General features: G+C 34.9%; 1 protein-coding gene and 2 long non-coding RNA genes across 3 annotated transcripts; 2 read left to right on the top strand and 1 right to left on the bottom strand.

The window, feature by feature from the left end:
• On the top strand, window positions 1-752 carry LOC113334045 (polyubiquitin 11-like). The gene is made up of 2 exons (XM_026580393.1): window positions 1-159; window positions 504-752. Exons 1-2 carry the CDS (start codon window positions 1-3, stop codon window positions 750-752), a joined length of 408 nt encoding a protein of 135 aa, XP_026436178.1.
• A 4,090-nt stretch (window positions 753-4,842) lies between these two features.
• LOC113333914 lies at window positions 4,843-7,129 on the top strand. Its single transcript, XR_003352427.1, has 3 exons — window positions 4,843-5,276; window positions 5,563-5,654; window positions 6,659-7,129. It is a non-coding gene; the product is annotated as an uncharacterized LOC113333914 (long non-coding RNA).
• Window positions 7,130-7,484: 355 nt separating this feature from the next.
• On the bottom strand, window positions 7,485-9,342 carry LOC113333915. Its single transcript, XR_003352428.1, has 5 exons — window positions 9,211-9,342; window positions 9,026-9,087; window positions 8,129-8,168; window positions 8,000-8,037; window positions 7,485-7,890 (listed from the first exon to the last, which is right to left on the bottom strand). It is a non-coding gene; the product is annotated as an uncharacterized LOC113333915 (long non-coding RNA).
• Between the last annotated feature and the right edge of the window lie 9,098 nt (window positions 9,343-18,440).

The following is an 18,440-nucleotide window of genomic DNA, read 5'->3' on the forward strand; positions in this document are numbered from 1 at the left end:
ATGCAGATCTTTGTGAAAAATTTAAAAAACGGCAAGACAATTGCCGTTGGTGGTGTCGAGAGCTCAGACACCATTGCCACTATTAAGGCTAAGATTCAACAGGAGGAAGAGATCCCCCGAGACCAGCAAGTTTTGGTTTTTACTGGTGAACAGTTGAATGTACTCTTGCCGACTATAACATCCTGGAGGAGTCTACCCTGTATTTGGTTCTTCTTCGCAGCAGGAGTACTACTGGTAGCTGGGGATTCATGACCGATCCTCGGGTTTTCACGTGTGAAAAGTGCGATCAAGAATTTCTGTCGATTCAAGCACTTGGAATGCATTGCGTAGCGACTCACAAAATATGGGATCACGACTGGGAGTCAGAGTCAGAGGTGAATGACGATCTCGAAGACAATCACAGTGTTTTTTGTGTGTTTTCTGTGAATCGACTTCAAAGTCATTTTTAAATTGACGACAGTTTATATACTCAGAAAACTAATCTAAGGTTTCATATTCTTCAGATGCAGGTCTTTGTGAAAATTTTAAACGGCAGGACCATTACCATAGGTGGTGTCGAGAGTTCAGACACCATTGCGATTCTTAAAGCCAAGATTCAAGGTGAGGAAGGGATCCCCCGAGATCAGCAGCGTTTGATTTTGGCTGGTAAACAGTTGGACGAGGGTTGTACTCTAGGTGAGTGCAACATCCAGGACGAGTCAAAAGCGGATAGGCGAAAGCGGCAGCTGCAACAGTGGAGGCAGTGGGGTTGACGACAAACTGTGATGAAAATCTTGAGACCTAATGTTTGTTAGGGTTTATCTCGTGGGCTTCTTAACTGAGTTTACTTGGAATTTACTTATGGACTTATGTCCATTGTCCATATGATATTTGGGCTTTCAAAGTGTTTTATAGGGTATTTTTTTGAACTTTATTTTTGAATGATTTTTTAGGGACCATGATTTTTTTGAGGGGACCATGATTTTATTAGGCCACCTTCCTTATAGTGATAAGGGATGTCCTAAAACGTTGAAATGACTAACCTACCCTTAGCCTAATTTAATTTAAAACCAACCTAATAACCACCTATATATATAACCACCACCTCCTCCCACCACCACCGCCCACCACCGTTGATTACCACCACCACCACCTCCGATTATCACCACCACCAACCACCGATTACCACCACCACCAACTCCGATTATCACCACCACCAACCACCTATTACCACCACCTCCTCCTCCCACCACCACCACCACCGCCTATTTAAGAAATGTAACAACATTAATGCAATCACAATTAAGTTCGGTTACATAATAATTTTATCGAGTATAAAAGACGCCAGCCGCAACCTGATTCTGCCATGGGACCACTCCGGAGGTATTTTCCAACAAACCCTTCGCTTTAATTTGATTTTGATTGCTTCAATCGAATAGAAATCATCAAAATAAGGTTTTAATAGAAGTTACATAGCCATGTTCGGTTAGGTCGATTTTCCAAAAAACCCTAGTTTACTAACCGAACTTCTTGAAAATGAAGAATACGAAGAACAGTTCGGTTCTATTGGATTTAAAACTAAGTCACCGAACTCTCTGTTCGGTTGTTTCGCAAAAAAAATTAAAATTACAAAGTAACCGAACTCCACCCTTAGAACCGAAAAGAAAAAACAAATCCAGTCTAACCGAACTGTGTTATTGCGTCCACTATGTTGAATTCCAAAATAACCGAACTTAGCCAATAGAGTTCGGTTTGTTCGCAAAAAAATTTAAAACTAATAAGTAACCGAACTTAGCCAATAGACGCTGGAACTTCACATTTATTTTGTTTGTTAAGTTCGGTAACTTCACAATTTTATTGTATAAACCGAACTCAGAGTTCGGTTGGTTAGCTGTTAGGTTCAAGTTTGCGAAAGAACCGAACTTTATAAACTTATATACTCTTATATTACGTAAAGTTCGGTTAGATCAAAAGTGCATGCAGTTTTCGAACTAACCGAACTTTGTACACCAAAGTTCGGTTAGTTGAGAACCAACCGAACATAACGCTGTAACTCATAGAAATTATTAGAGAGTTCGGTAACCTGCGTGTTTGGAACAAGTAATCGAACTACACTTTCAGATGAGTTCGGTTACTTGTTCATCTCACGGGGCAACCGAACTACAGCTTCAGATGAGTTCGGTTACTTGTTCTTCATATAAAGTAACCGAACTGTTCAAAATCCAGTTCAAATCCGGATCATTTTGAAGATTAACAAATATTCTAGGAGAGGATGGAGATGAAGAATCAGATGAGTTTTCATTATTTGAATACTCAAACTTAGTGAATTGGAAAAAAAAATTATTTTCCATGTTTTTCTCCTTCATCTTCTCTAACTCTACTCTCTCAATAATTCTACTCAACTAATAATAAACTCATCTTTTAATTTAATCTCACTAATTGTTTTTAACTAAATCATTCACTAATCATAACCTAAAATTAATTAAGAGGGTAGATTAGGTATTAGATAAATAACTAGATATGGCGTGACCTAGAATTACTTCTAATGTCTTTACCCAAAATAAAACCATGGTCCCCAAAAAATCGTTCTTTTTTTTGGGGACCAGCCTTTTTTTGGGACCATTGTTTTATTTTGGGTAACATTAGAAGTAAATCTAGATCACCCCTTATCTAAATGTTTATATTAATATCAAAATTACCCATTTCAATTAAGTTACTGTAATGATTAGTTGTATCATTAGGTTAACATAATTAGTGATTAGTGCAAGACTAAATCAAAAAAAAAAAATTAAACTAAAAAAATAAAATAAACTAAACTAAATGATTAGTGCAAGATTAAATCCAGATTAAATTAAAAAAATTGAACAAAGGTTCGGTTGGAAAATATTTTTTGCGACGTAACCGAACTGCATGTTTTTCACGACGTAACCGAACTATGGTTCGGTTGGGTAATATTTTTGAAATAACCGAACTAAGGTTCAGTTGGGAAATATTTTTTGCAACTAACCGGACTATTATGTTCGGTTGGGAAATGTTTTTTGCTAGTAACCGAACTATTAGGTTTCGGTTGGGAAATATTTTTTGCGACTTTACCGAACCCTTAGTTCGGTTAGAAAATGTTTTTTGCAACGTAAACCGACTATTATTATGTTGGGAAATATCTTTGTGAAATAACCGAACTAAGGTTCGGTTGGGAAATGTTTTTGCAACTGACCGAACTATTAGGGTTCGGTTGGAAAATGTTTTTTACTACTAACCGAACTATTACTGTTTGGTTGGAAAATGTTTTTTGCGACATAACCGAACTAAGGTTCGGTTGGGAAATTTTGTTTGCGAAATAACCAAACTGTTCTTCATGTTCATCATTTCCATTAGGTTGGGTTAGTTCGACAAAGTTTTTCACATAATTCCTAGCCGAACTTCTCTCTGCAACTTCCATTTTCAACTTATTTGATGGTGAATACTCATTTTTCAATCGAACGAGGAACGTCAAGGAAAGAGAGAAGAAGAAGAGAACAATTTTTTTTTTTCAAAACTAAAAAAATTTCGATTCCCCACGGTTTTTGTTTTTGATTTTGATTTTGATTTTGGTTAATAGATTCATTTAGATTAGATATATATGATTAGATTTATATAGTTATTAGGTTAGTTTTAATTTAAATTAAAGTAAAAGATAAATGTGTATTTACCTAACTTTAGGACACCCCTTATAAGTATAGGGAGGTTTGCCTAATAAGACCATGGTCCCCAAAAAAAACCATAGTCCCTAAAAAATGGTTCATTTTTTTGGGCTCGATTTTTTCTGAGTATTCTTTGGATATATGAGTTTTGGCCAGGCATTCATCTGTTTTGGTCTTTGTAATGGGGTTTTCCATTTTGGGATCTTACAGGCATTTCAACTTTGAAATGTCATTGTGGGTTGTAACTTGTACTTGGGTTTCGTACAATAATTGTGTACGTCACATTTCTAAATATAAATCTATTTACCGAGCAAAAAAAACAAACATCCAAGACGAGTCTACCCTGTATTTGGTTTGTCGCAGCAGCAGCGACAGCTGTGATTCGATGACCCAGCAGCGTAGGGTTTACACGTGTGAGATGTGTGATCAAGAATTTCTTACGCTGCAAGGACTTGGAGGACATTGGGTGGCGAATCATAAAGTATGGGAGTGCCACTCGGAGTCCAACTTGGGGTCGGAATCGGAGGACGACGAGGAAGACTTATTTCTTTGACCAGGAAGCCTGAAAGACAAAAGGAACCAGAATGATTTTTTTGTGTGTTTTGTGCAAGTGCTAGGTAGCGACGTAATATGAAGATCATGAACTTGAATGATTTTATTAATAATGGGTTGCATTTTGAACTGGCTCCATACTCTACTAAAAAATAATAGTAGATTTTGAAATTTTACTTGCTTTGTCTTGGTGGTTGTTTTACTAGTCTTCCGTGCAACAGATAGAACCTCGTAGGTTTTGTGTTTTTCAGTTTATGCTCTATAGCTAATCAGAAATCAAATTTGGTGGCTTAATATACATCTCTTTCCAATTCTCCATCACCTTCTGGTAAGAAACATCGTCAAAATCTTCAAAAACTAATGTCCAAAGATTCTCCCATTTTTCCGTATTGTCTCCCATTCTTTCACCTTCTGGTAAGAAACATCGTCAAAGATTCTCCAAGTCAAAACTTGACAATCTTACTATAATAAAGAAAAGGGGTCTTTTCAACCGCGCCACAAAAATTATCCAAAGTACCCCTCCGTGTTTTTGTTGTTCTGCGAATTTTGTCGTTAATTTCGTTCACCTGAGGGGCAAATACATATTATCTTCTTTCTAAAACAAAGTCGAACTGAACTAAGAATTCTCCCATTCTCTACGATTCCTTTCTCAATCGAAATCTTCCCTACGCGATTCCACCACTGACACCATGATCAGCACCAGCAGAAAGAGCAGCACCGCCACACCCATGTCCGCTATTGATTTTTATCTCCACCCGAAATAGAGAAGAACTGAAATCCAGGCTAGGGTTTAGTTATTTTGGGGATTTAGTCGAGATACCATTTCCGTTCTTTCTTCAAACCCCAATCTACTGCACACAATTTTCTATCAAAAACAATTGAACTCAATTTCAAGTTTCCCAGCAAGATTTCAATTTTTCCGTATTGTCTCCCATTCTTTCATCAACTGAGTTCACACAATTTCTATCAAAAGAAAATTTTGTTTCAATTTTGCCGGCCTTACATATTTGGTTCCTCTGGAACAAATTTGCAAGCTAATTGGATATCCATTCCTTTAAAGACTTGGTAAGAAAATGCTACATATATTTTGATCTTCTAATCACAGTGTATGAGCTTTAATTGTTTGTGACAATGTCAAACAATAGTAATTCAAATGTCAAACAGATTATAATTCAATTTGATGGGTTTTATTTCCCTTGACATTCCAGACTAATTTAGCAGGGCAGCAACTTAGTTGTATATAGTTTTAAAGACACACAACCTTGATTAATATGTTTGAGATAAGAATTGTATTGGACATTTGTTGGTCATCTTTTATAGAGTTGTCTTTGTATGTCTTTATGTTTTGTAGCAGGAAGCTGCTCAAGATCCTATTCGCTGGGGATCATATTAGCAACGCTGAATCCGAACTGTCTATGGGGGAACAATATAATCAGCAATCAGGTATATATGATTATTTATCTTACAGAAATCCCCAACCTGAAGTATTGTTTTCCATTGTTATACTCAATGCCCAAAACATTGGATTTGACAACCAAATGTGTCTCTGTTCCAAGCCCATATCATACGTACTGTTTGCATTGTCTGCATTTCCGAGTTTAATTTTGTTTATGTTTTTGTGCTTGCTTAAACCATCTAAATAACACTTTTGAAATGTGTGAAACTGTCGTATACAGTTCTGCATCCAATAATTGGTCCCTTATGTTAGTTCATGGATCATTAGTATGACACCAAATCAGTATAGTTACTTCAATTTGTCATCGTCTCCCCTTCAGCTTAAGCAATAATCATTTAACACAAGTACATCTCAGACCTCATATCAGTACAATTGCAAACTCCAGACATATAGACCGTAACTGGGTCAATCCCACTCAGTCAATCGAGATAACCCGTTGAAACGAATTTGAGCTGATGATAGTGAGTTGCACTCAGTGTAACTACATATGCAGTATGCACTTAACATGAGGTTTTAACCAACTGTATGAGTTTGTTGCTTCAAAGTCAGATAGAAATATCTATGAAGAAAAACCCATCTTTATATTGCAGAATTACTGAATTTGCAAGTAGCATTCATGTTTGAAGGTGTGGTTTTGCATTTTTGGCTTTCTTTACTTGGATTTTTTAAATTAGAATTTTCCATTTCGTAGTGTTTATCATGTACTATTTCAGTATATTATGTATGGCGATAGAAAAGGTTTCTATTATGGTATGTGGTAATGTTCTTGCTTGAACAGTAGTATTGTGGCGAGTCATCTGGTGGTTGATTATCCAATAATAACTAAGTCATCTTGATTGGCGGTGGTAAAGGCATGAGAAAAGTTTGCATCATACTTGGCCCTTATCATGTTAATCTCTTCTTCGACGTTCTTGGCCTTTAATAGTTAAGTTCTCACATCTTTTTTCACAACAAAGTATAATTTATTTTCAAAAAAAAATCGATGTTATAGGCATTAAAGATCCTACAGGAGAGCTTCAGAAGTCACCCATCAAGGAAAGATCACACGTCGATTAAAGGAATGAAATCTCTTTCAATCTTCCAAGCAACAAGATGTTGAAGACACAAGGTTGGAGCTTCATAGGTGAAGAATGAGATTACATTGTTCACAGGTCACTGCATTAAAGAAGATGTTGAAGGGTAAACCCATAAGTCTCTTATTAGTTTGGCTTTGGTATATCGTCGTGCTTTGGGATTCTCATGCTTAAGCCAATAATATTGGTAAAAATTAAATTTACTTAAGGAACAGCTGGGATTGACTCGAGAATACAATGGACTCAAGAATATAAGAGTCTCAATTTTGTCTTGGCGAGAGCAGCTGGACATGATACCCAATGTATAAACATAATCTCGCCTGTCCAGTTTTCAGAGCTTACTTATTATCTATGCTCGATGCCAAGCAAAATATAAATAAATAGTAAAATTTGTGTGTGAATGATTATTCTTGATCGAAAGATTATTATGGAATAAAAAGTTCAATTTTTTTTTGAAACAGAATGGCACTCGCATCGCGCGTCTTTACTAGTTACACATAAAACAAACATATCCTTTTGAAATTGAAGCAGTATTTTTGTTAAATATGAGTCTCAAATGCCTCTTGACTAAAAACAAGACAAATAAATGAATTGCCAAATTCTATGGAAGTTACCAATAAAACTAGAGATGGGCCCGTGCGTTGCACGGTCTCAGGTTAGTTGTCCCATATAACTAAGGGGAAAAATTATCTTCGTATGAACTAATACACAAACGAGAGGCGCAGTCAAAACACTTTTAGATAGTTTAGGAAAGCAAATAAATTCAAGAAAATTTGCTTTAATCTGACTTCTGCAAAGAGTAACTCATTATTGTGGTTAGATTCAGTATCTTTCTCAAATAAAAATCTCTTGGTCACAAAGAGACTTAATTTTGATCATTCAAGACACTAAAATTTAAACATCCAAGGAGATCGAACTTTTGTCCAGTAAGACTTTCAGTTCCCTAAGCAGGAGGTACATCAAGCATAACAGTACCGGCATGTAACATGTTGGTGCGTGGTTGACATCTCAGTTAGATTGCTCTTAACTGGATTCGTAATAACATCACGAACCTTGGGCCAAATAACTTCGTAGTTGTTGTAATCATTCTTACCTTCAACATGAGGTGATGATTGATCAATCCAAGCCTCGGTTCTCCATGGTTACTGGACTGCACGACATCAAATTAGTGCGCTCTACTGATACCTTACATTCATCAATTAAATGTAAGGCAAGAAGGTATTTGAAGTACCATTTCAAAAGAACAGTATTTAAAGTACCTAGTCTGAACGAAGAAAGAGGAAGCTCAGGCAGATTACTGAAACAAAATTTAAAAAACCCCAAATCAAAATAAAATAATGAAAATGAAAAAATCCTAAACCTTGAGATGTAGAGTGATTAATTCTTACCTGCAGAATAACCTTCATCTACAGAGTGATCTTCCGTGACCTAAAAATTAAAAATAACGGGGTATAAGATATTGAGAAACCGTGTTGTTACAGTTAAGATATGCATTTCATTATGACATTATCTGGATGGAAGAAAAATAAACACACTCATATCCAAAGAATATAGAAGTTTCATTTTGATGTTAAAGAACATGAAGAAAAAATAAATCTCAATTGCTACCTAACTGAGGAAAATATTAATCATATGCTATGAGAACAATTAAAGCAATTGTTTTTCTGTTTTTGCATCTAAGTAGAGCTCAAAGACAACATTAATCGCTAATGTTGTTTGCTTTAAACATGAATTAAAAGCAAACAACATTCAAAGACAACAATGACAGTAGAAGAAACAACAATAGTAGCACCTTCCAGTTGGCGATCGAAGACTGGTCATGGCCAATGTACAGACAAATGGATGCTATACTTCATGTTGAAACAAAAGCTATTATTATTAATTTAATTAATCAGTGAACGCAAATGGATGCTATACTTCAATAAGAAAACGGTTCAAGAACCAAACTACATAAAAAGAAAATTTACAATGGAGGTTAATCAGCCTCCAATGAAAATATCTGCAAAGCAGGTGGAAAGAAAATAAGAACACGATAAGCAAACTGAATGTAAAAAAAAAAATCACTGAATAAAAGAAAAAGAGAGAGCAGAGATGATATTAGGGTTTCAGAATCTTTTTTGCTTCTTTGTCATGTGCCGGCCCGAAGTAAACTATTTTACAAAGATTTGGTATTGACCACCTATCCCATTACGCGATAAGCAACGAAATCCGATGTTAAAATTCTCTTGATTGATTTGTTTAATTACATAAACGAATGAAAAGAATCAATCAAAAACTAATGTTACCATTAGTGAGAAACTCGAGTTTTGTCATGCCTGTTGCGACTTGCGAAATGATAAACCCCTATCTGTGAAATCAAAACACAGTCGAATATCGATATAAAATAGAGGAAAGGAAAGAACCCTAATTTTCGTTGCAAATCAAATAAAATAGAAAATTCAAAAAAGCTTGATAGGAAGACCGGTTTTACCTGTAATGCTTCTCCATGGACGGCAGATTGCAGCGCAAACAGAAAAAGAAATCATAGAGGAAGAATTGAAAAGAAACTGCGGGTGAAAAGAGGAGGAGGCCGGAAAGGGAAAAACCAGAAAACCTAAAAGCGATGTGTTGCGAAAAAGAGATAAATAGGGTCGAAAATACGTAAAATTGGTGGTGTCAAAGAACGAATAATTCCTATTGATCTAAATATTATCGGTGGGGCCAGAAACTCTAGAATTCGAATTTGATACAGCTTTTAATCACAGCATAGTATTTTTTCCTGAAACTATATATATAATGGATATGTATTATTTTATTTTATATTGATACGTAACCCCGGAATATTTACTGACCCCTGTAACAGTTATGGCAATAATGATGTTAACCTTTGGTTGTTTTCCGGAGGCATAAAAAAAAACAGTTTATGGCAATAAAATGCTAAAATTAAGTTTTCACGACAAACAAACACTAGTAAGGTGATTAATGTTCGGTAACTGTCTCCCCTACAGAAATACAAATGGTGTGATCAACTTTGGTTTGACGTGAATTGAGATTGGGCAATCATCTGGGATCTTCAGTACCTACCTTGAGGATGTCTGTCTATGGATCCAACAGACAAGGATAAAGCTCATTGGAAATGGCAATTATCCTAATCTCCACCCTCTCTAACGAGGCTAACAAGTAAGTCATCCCATGAAAATATTCCCTCCATTTCTGAGAAATCGTTATTTTCACTTTTTCAATTTAGCATAAAAATAGGTCAAATTGGAAAAGTGAAAATATCACTTTTTTCAAAAACGAAGATAGTATTATTTTATAATTATCCCACTCCTAAGAAGAAGTTCACTTTTTCTCAATGTGTGTGTGAAACTAAGATACCGCTCAAATTACCACGAAAACGAGTATTAGGCAATGGCCAATGGGCCATCTAATATAGTTACTTGCAAAATGTAGTCACATTGCAACTTTAATAGAAACCTATTTTGAGGCATACTCATTTTTTTTTGAGGCATACTCATCCATTATATTATCTAGGATGGGTCTATAAAGGGTGTCTAAAGGTAGTGTAATTACCTATATATCCCTAAATAATTTCAATCTGTCATAGTTCCCTTATCCTCTAAAATTAAAAATCAAAATAAACTTTAAACTTAAACATGTAGGACTCCAATTCAATAAAGAAATTAATCAAACAAAGGAAACATGAATCGAAGTGAGCGACGTTGGAATGCGAAATCCAAATCTCAATTGCTCTTAGGTGTATTTTAGAATGTGTGCGTAACAAACTCATCTTGTTTTTGATTGATTTTATTTTGTTTGATCGGTAGAATATGATTTCAAAGATGAAATTAGGGTTTTCAGAAGATCAGTTCGGCTGATCTTGCAATATCAATTTTGAGCCGAACTTAATGTATGATTTAGAGAAACACTATGTTCGGCTAATGCGACTTTACAATATTTTCAGTCGAACCTCAATTTTCCAGCCGAACCTCAATTTTTCAAGCTGAACCTAGTGGATGATTCAGTTTCTGAGTGAAGTTCGGCTCAAAAGTTATCAACCGAACTGTTCATCTGGTCAGCAGATCTGGGTTTTAAAAATTCATTTTTTTGGCAGATTCAACTTATAAAAGGAAATTAAACCTCGATAGAAGTTTACCTCTGATTTGAATCACACATTTTGGTCACTTCTAATCACTAAAATCTCAAAAGTCAAAACCCAAGCTTTTTTCTTCACTTCTTCTTCTTCCTCTCAAAAATCCCAACTCTCTCACATAAATTTGATTTTTCTACTAATTCACAACTAATAATTTAATGTTTAATCAATCCTTAAAATTCATAATTAATCAATTCTAATCATAATCATTTACACTAATTATATAAGGGTAGTTATGCCATTATCAAAAATAGTGGATGAGGGGTGATGTTGTTTTTTATTTAGTGACCCTATTTTGGTATTATCTAGTATGCCTCAAAAAAATCTAGTATGCCTCAAAATAGGTTTCCTTTAATAACCAACGAGGTTGAATTGAAACATGAGCAAGCTCAAAAGACCAAGACTGCTAATGGGGGTACCATTTGGCTTGAGGGTGTACCGACCCAAAGGCAATTAGTTTTTTGTCCTATATGTATATTGGTACACCCCCAAGCAATATGGTACCCCCAATTAACAGCCTTGCAAAAGACCATGAGAAGAAAATTTAAGATATCCAAGTGTACTAAATGAACAGATCGAAAGATATAGATGGGTGAAATAACTGTATATATGTAGATGATGGAGCTGACATTACCCAAAAAAACATAAATCCGTACAGATAACAAAACCAATGAGTACTGCCAAAGAGAGAAGGGAGTGTAAGAATATTTCTATACATAGGAATATTTCTTTGGTCCATATAATAATTGTGTTAATTATAGAATATTGTTAAATTATGTCGGTTACCATTTATGGGATTATTTCCTAATATCTCTTCTTTGATGGACGGTCGAGATTTAATGCTACAACTAAACCCTAGGAACTTGGTCCTCCTTCTACCTATAAGAGGAACACAATAACCATCGATATTAGGTTCGGAGAATTGATTATTCATAACGTAAGAGGTGAAGAAGGAGAAACCATGACCTCCACAAGGTATTACCGCTGCTGCTAAGATGATCGGTGATGTACTACGGATTAGCACTATAAGGTATTTTTTATAAACTCTATTCGTATATTATTGTGTGATAATCATGAAGTTCATGATCCTAATTAAAGATCTATAAAATTAAATCTTATAGTTGGCATCTAGAGCCTGTGTTTAGAACTCATGATCGTCAGCTAATCATATGCAATAATAAAATAAAATTGGGTTTGATATTTATTTTTTTTCCTTTATGTGAACATAATCGTTCTTATGGAATTGCATTACTTTTGGCATCTAACTATCTTGACCCATATCATGCCCACACTTCATGTTCATGTGTGTTTTTTATTATCTCATCAAAATCAAATCAGTTGAAAATTATGGATATGAACTGATTTGAATCTTGAGGGTGTCTTGTGTCATTATGTTTCACTTTTCTCCCAATGTTGATGATAATTTCAATTGTACGTATAAAATTATTGTGCTTAAGATTCTTAGGTCATAATTCTTTAGCTATCACCACAGTGATACTAGAGTGTTTTATCTTAGCAATAATAATAATTTTATTGTAAGTACGAATACGCCAAGCCGTAAAGGCAAGGTTTAGTAGTTATTATGGCATTATTTTTGAGTTGTTTGGCTATCACCACAGTGATGTCAAATAATTTTTCCAGTCATAATCGTTATCATGTCAAGTGCTTATAATATTGTTTTTCTTAAATGTATTAGAACAACAATTACCCACAGGTAATTTGAGTTCACATGTTTAAGATAACATTGAAGTGTACAATATCTGATCATACATTATGGTAATTAAATAATCGGCACATGATTTTACGTTATTTCTTAAAAGTGCATAAAAGAAAATTTACATAAATTAACTCATTATCGAGTTGAGTAACCTAGTATTAAGAATTTTTCTTATGTTGTCCAAGACTTATTGCATCCTCTATGAAATTGAGGTTTTATTTTTGATAAATTTCTCCATATTTCTGAAAATGATATTCGCTGACTATTTAACGCCTTTCATATTAATTCATCATATATCTCTTATTTATCATGATCTTTAAGCTTGTATCATATTTAAATGAGCGATGCATCAAAGAATTTTTCTTCAACGAAATTTCATTATTGAATTATATTTATAGACTTGCTTCATGCTCGATTTTGGTTTAATAAAAAGTTCATTATGTTTGGATATTTTTTGATTATAGGGTGTTGATATTTTTTCACAATTTATGTATGGCATGCTTTTGAATAAATGTTCGTGATTGATGTTTTAGGGTTACTCATTATTGTTTATAAGCGACTAAATTTATGATCAGATCAAGTATGTCCATATCATTGAGTGGGACTGTGCAATATCACAAGAAAAGTTAGTGTGATATTTGCAATTGTACATGTTTGCTGGATAGTTTAGTTATCACCAAAGTGATGCTATGCTCTTATCTGGTAAGTGTTATATATTTTGAGTCCTCTTAGTTTGATTTAACGATTAGAACAATGCTGCTCACAAGTAGTTTTTCTTCACACGTTAAACAAGCATTAAGGTTATCTAAATGTTTCATATACATGTGAAATAATAGCCACCCACAGGTGACTAAAATTCACATTATATTAGGTTGAGCATATTTAGAATTATTGGAGTTTGTTAATACATTTTAGGACGTGAATTGCCCACAGGTGATTCTAGTTGTAGTATTTGACAGACATAATGTTGAATTATGAGAATGTAAAATATCCACAGATATTTTTCATGTCTTACTTTGTTCCTTGATAAGGTTTTTACCCACAGGAGAATCCTATTGAAGGTATGAAACTATTTTAAGCTTAATTGTCATTTATCTCTATTATAACTTTCAGTTTTTGTTCTTATTAATTGTTGATTACGATTATTTTGTAGAATTTTAATTAATGGTCCAATTTTTGGAAGATATAATTGTTTATCGCCTGATGTTGTTTTCGCGTTATTGTGTATATCTATAAATTGCATCATGAATCTCAATCTGTGGATGTTTTCTCGAACATTCATTATTGAAATTGAGGGGCAATTATAGAGAAAGTGAAAATCATAAAGTCTGACAAAGGTGGTGAATATTGTGAAAGGTATGAGAAAACAGAATAATATCCTAAATCTTTCGCGTAATATCCCCAAAAGTTTGGAATTGTTGATTCAATACACAAGGCCAACTTATCCTTGGCATAATGGTGTATAACAAAAGGCAAAATCATACTTTTATGAAAATAGTTATAAACATAATGAGTTATGCATAATTGCCACACATCTGTGAATGTATATTCTTTCTACAACTGTGTGATTTAAATAGATTTCCAATAAAGCAGTTTCAAAGACACACTTTGGACTAGAAAGGTTGAAAACCTAGTTTAGATCACATTTAAGTTATGGTTGTTCAGTTGGAGGTGAGGCTTACATTTCCAAGAATGAAAATTGGATTTGAAAGCTATTATTGTTTCATTGTTTTTCCTAAATAATCCAAATGGTATTATTTAATATTCTAACCGTAGTATGAGATTTGTTGAAACCGAAAATATAAATTCATTAGTGATGGCATAATCAGTGGGAGTTCGTGGATATATTTGTTTAATAGGTCATGATAATGATCTCTTATTTAAGATTTGTACAGATATTGCGAATCTTTTCATTGTCGGAATGTTAGATAATGAAAGACCACAAATTTTTTGATCCTATATTCCATAATAAAACTACCGCCAATAAACAAATTTCATGATAACAACATTTACTAGCATTAAGAAGGTCTCAAAAGAGATTGAAAGAAAGTTGTTCATGTTGTTTCAGTGATTTGCTTACAAGAATTTATTTCATTTTGATATGGAATGGAAAAGACTCGGTTTCTGGTTCACAAACTATTATGTGCATAATAATAATTTTGATTAATGGATTGATGCTACGTGAGATAAAATCAATTGTTGAACGTCAAGTCCGGGGTATTATTTAGTTGCATGAACGACACAAAACAGTTGTGTGCAAGTGGGTCTTTCAGCCCTAGCATGACTGTAATAGCATAACTAAATGATATAAATCCCGAACTGCAGCCAAAGATTTTATTGAAATGATGCATCGATTATAAATAAGTTTTTCTCTCTTGTCAAAGAAAGACTTATTCATAATTATCATGGTACTATTAGTAGCTCAATATGACTTAAGAGTTGCATTACTTAAATGTGAAAATAGCCTTTATGAATGATAAATTTTAGTCTACAACTTTTAGAAATCAAAGTATGAAATTCTAGAAGCCTCCCATAATGGTATATCAAATTCGACAAAACTATAAATGTTTCAAGTTTTGGATGAAATTATTACAGATTTATGCATATACCTCAAGATCAGTGGGAGAAATACATACTCTTGGTCATGTATGTTAAGACATACTACTTACAAGTAGTGATCTTGACTTTATGCATATCTCTATATTTTTTGAAATAAAGGATATCAATGAAGCTTACCATGTGATAATACATATCATATGGATTACTAAAGCTTTCATATAAGGCATATATCGAATATTCGAGGAATTTTGAGATAATAACATATTTAACAGATTTTATTTCATGTTGGATAGAAGATATAAATTTAATCTTCATTACGTCTTAATTCTGATATGAAATTTATAACAAGTTGTTGATATGTTAACTAAATTCCTTAAGAATCGAAGAACAAATTACGGGAAAGCTATCAAGAATTCTGAGATACTATCTTAACTTTTATGTCTTATAATTAGTTAGCAAACCCAGCTAGAGTTGATTGGGTTTTCAGACTTCAGTTTTGTGGATGTATGGATTCTATAAATGGAGAATCCATTAATGCTAGTCCCACAATTGAGTTTGAATATTTATGACTGCGAAAATTAGAGAATTAAAATTTGTCTCTACATTGCTGAAATTTATCCTCTTAGCTTCGCAGCACAAAGCACGATATGATACAAAAGGAACAAAACACATGAACCTTGAGTATATATGCGTGTTAAGCAATTCAAAAATAATAGTTGTTCATGTATCACTTAAGCACAATTGCATTTGGAGATGCGCTTAATGAACAATTGCCTTTTAAGACCTCTTAAGAAAAGATTAAAATCTCTAATCAATTACTCCCACAGACCTAAGATTTTAAAACCAGTGGGAGAATGTAAGAAATATTTCTATGTATAGAACCAGTGGGAGAATGTAAGAATATTTCTATACATAGAAATATTTCTTTGGGCCATATAATAATTGTGTTAGTTATAGAATATTGTTAAATTATGTCGGTTACCATTTATGGGATTATTTCCTAATATCTCTTCTTTGATGGACGGTCGAGATTTTGCTACAACTAAACCCTAGGAACTTGGTCCTCCTTCTACCTATAAGAGGAACACAATAACCATCGACATTGGGTTCGGGGAATTGATTATTCATAACATAAGAGGTGAAGAAGGAGAAACCATGACCTCCACAAGGTATTACCGCTGCTGCTAAGATGATCGGTGATGTACTACGGATTAGCACTATAAGGTATTTTTTATAAACTCTATTTATATATTATTGTGTGATAATCATGAAGTTCACGATCCTAATTAACGATCTATAAAATTAAATCTTATAGGGAGGACACATTGTTATTGATATTGTTGAGATTTCTTGTCACCAATTGTAAAGTAGGCAGCTTTTGAAACACATACAAGGAGGATGTGAATATCTGATTGCCTCGTTCAATCTTTTTCTTGAAATAAGATGGAGAATAGGTTAACATACTGTTACAGGACCCACGTGCATAGTTACTTATTCCTACCCAAATATGAAATAAGATCCAAAAACAATCAAAGCCGATAACCATTTTTGTCAAGTAGAAAATACACTGTAGTACTCTACTACAGTCACTGTACCAGAAACAAACAGACTCCACCACGGCAGGTTTTGAGTTCACCGACATGTAGGAACGAGTAATTGTCCCTAGCCCAGGCCTCTCACCGATACGGGGGTCGCCCGTCTAAACCCTAAATCTAAAGGTATAAACTGATAACAGTTCAGTTTATTATAATCAATCTGGAAATTAATCAAGAATTTCTTATACGGTGAAGTGTTCTCGGTCTCTCTCTCTCAAAGATGCAGATCTTTGTGAAAATTTTAACCGGCAGGACCATTACCATCCGTGGTCTCGACAGTTCTGTTGGGACCTTAGTCCCATATTGGTAGATGGGGTATAATTGGGTAGTTTATAAGTCAATGGGATCTCTCATCTAGTTAACCGGTTTTCGAGTTGAGTTCTATCCATGGGCTTACGGCGAGTTTAGGGTCGGTACCCTAACATTTGGTATCAGAGCCAACCACCACGATCCTTGCCCGCTCTACGGAAGGGGTGACCTATAGGCTAGATTAAAGTGTTGGGGCAGCTATGTATGGACGTAGTTGTCACCCGCATTGAATACTGATAGGGGAGTGAAGCCGCCATAAGAGAAAGGGCTACCTTCGGGTCAGTGTCGATAGAGTGGGCCAACGAGGACGTTGGGTCTGGAAGCGTGGTGGAATGTTGGGACCTTAGTCCCACATTGGTAGATGGGGCTTAATTGGATAGTTTATAAGTCAATGGGATCCCTCATCTAGTCAACCGGTTTTCGAGTTGAGTTCTACCCATGGACTTATGACGAGTTTAGGGTCGGTACCCTAACAAGTTCAGCCTCCATTGACTTGCTTAAGTATAGAATTCAACAAAAGGAAGAGACCTTCGGGTCAGTGTCGATAGAGTGGGCCAACGAGGACGTTGGGTCTGGAAGCGTGGTGGAATGTTGGAATCTTAGTCCCACATTGGTAGATGGGGCTTAATTGGATAGTTTATAAGTCAATGGGATCCCTCATATAGTCAACCGGTTTTCGAGTTAAGTTCTACCCATGGACTTATGACGAGTTTAGGGTCGGTACCCTAACAAGTTCATCCTCCATTGAATTGCTTAAGTATAGAATTCAACAAGAGGAAGAGATCCCCCGCACCAGCAACGTTTGATTTTGGCTGGTAAACAGTTGGATGATGATCGTACTCTTGCTGATTACAACATCCAGTAGGAGTCTACCCTGTATTTGGTTCGTAGCTCTGGAATGATGCCCCAGCGTCAGGTTCACACGTGTGAGAAGTGTGATCGAGAATTTTTGTCGATCGAAGGATTTGCAGGACATTGGATGGTGAGTCATAGAGCATGGGATCTCAAATGGGGTCTGGACTCCGGAGACTTGCGACCTGGAAGAGTTGGGAGTCTTGCGACCTGGAAGACTGAAGTAAAGGAACCAGATCGTTTTTTTCTTTTCTTTTCCGTTGCGTGTTTTCTGCAACGTAGTGAAGATCATGAAGTTTGGTATTAGTATTGGGTTGTATTTTTCGTTGGCTCTATACTCGGCTAATAATAGTTTGGTTTCTTTGTTTTAGGACTTATGCGTACTGAGAATAGCTTGTAAAGTTTATAATTACTGGTATTAGGGGATACTGCGAAAGCCTATAGTAAGAGCAAGCTGCAATATCTACTAGATTATTCAGTCGTATAAAATCCAACAGGCAATAGATGTAGAGAAATGACATAGAAAAAGCATCACT

This window comes from Papaver somniferum, unplaced genomic scaffold (assembly GCF_003573695.1).
Source record: "Papaver somniferum cultivar HN1 unplaced genomic scaffold, ASM357369v1 unplaced-scaffold_135, whole genome shotgun sequence".
NCBI classification, from domain to species: Eukaryota; Viridiplantae; Streptophyta; class Magnoliopsida; order Ranunculales; family Papaveraceae; genus Papaver; species Papaver somniferum.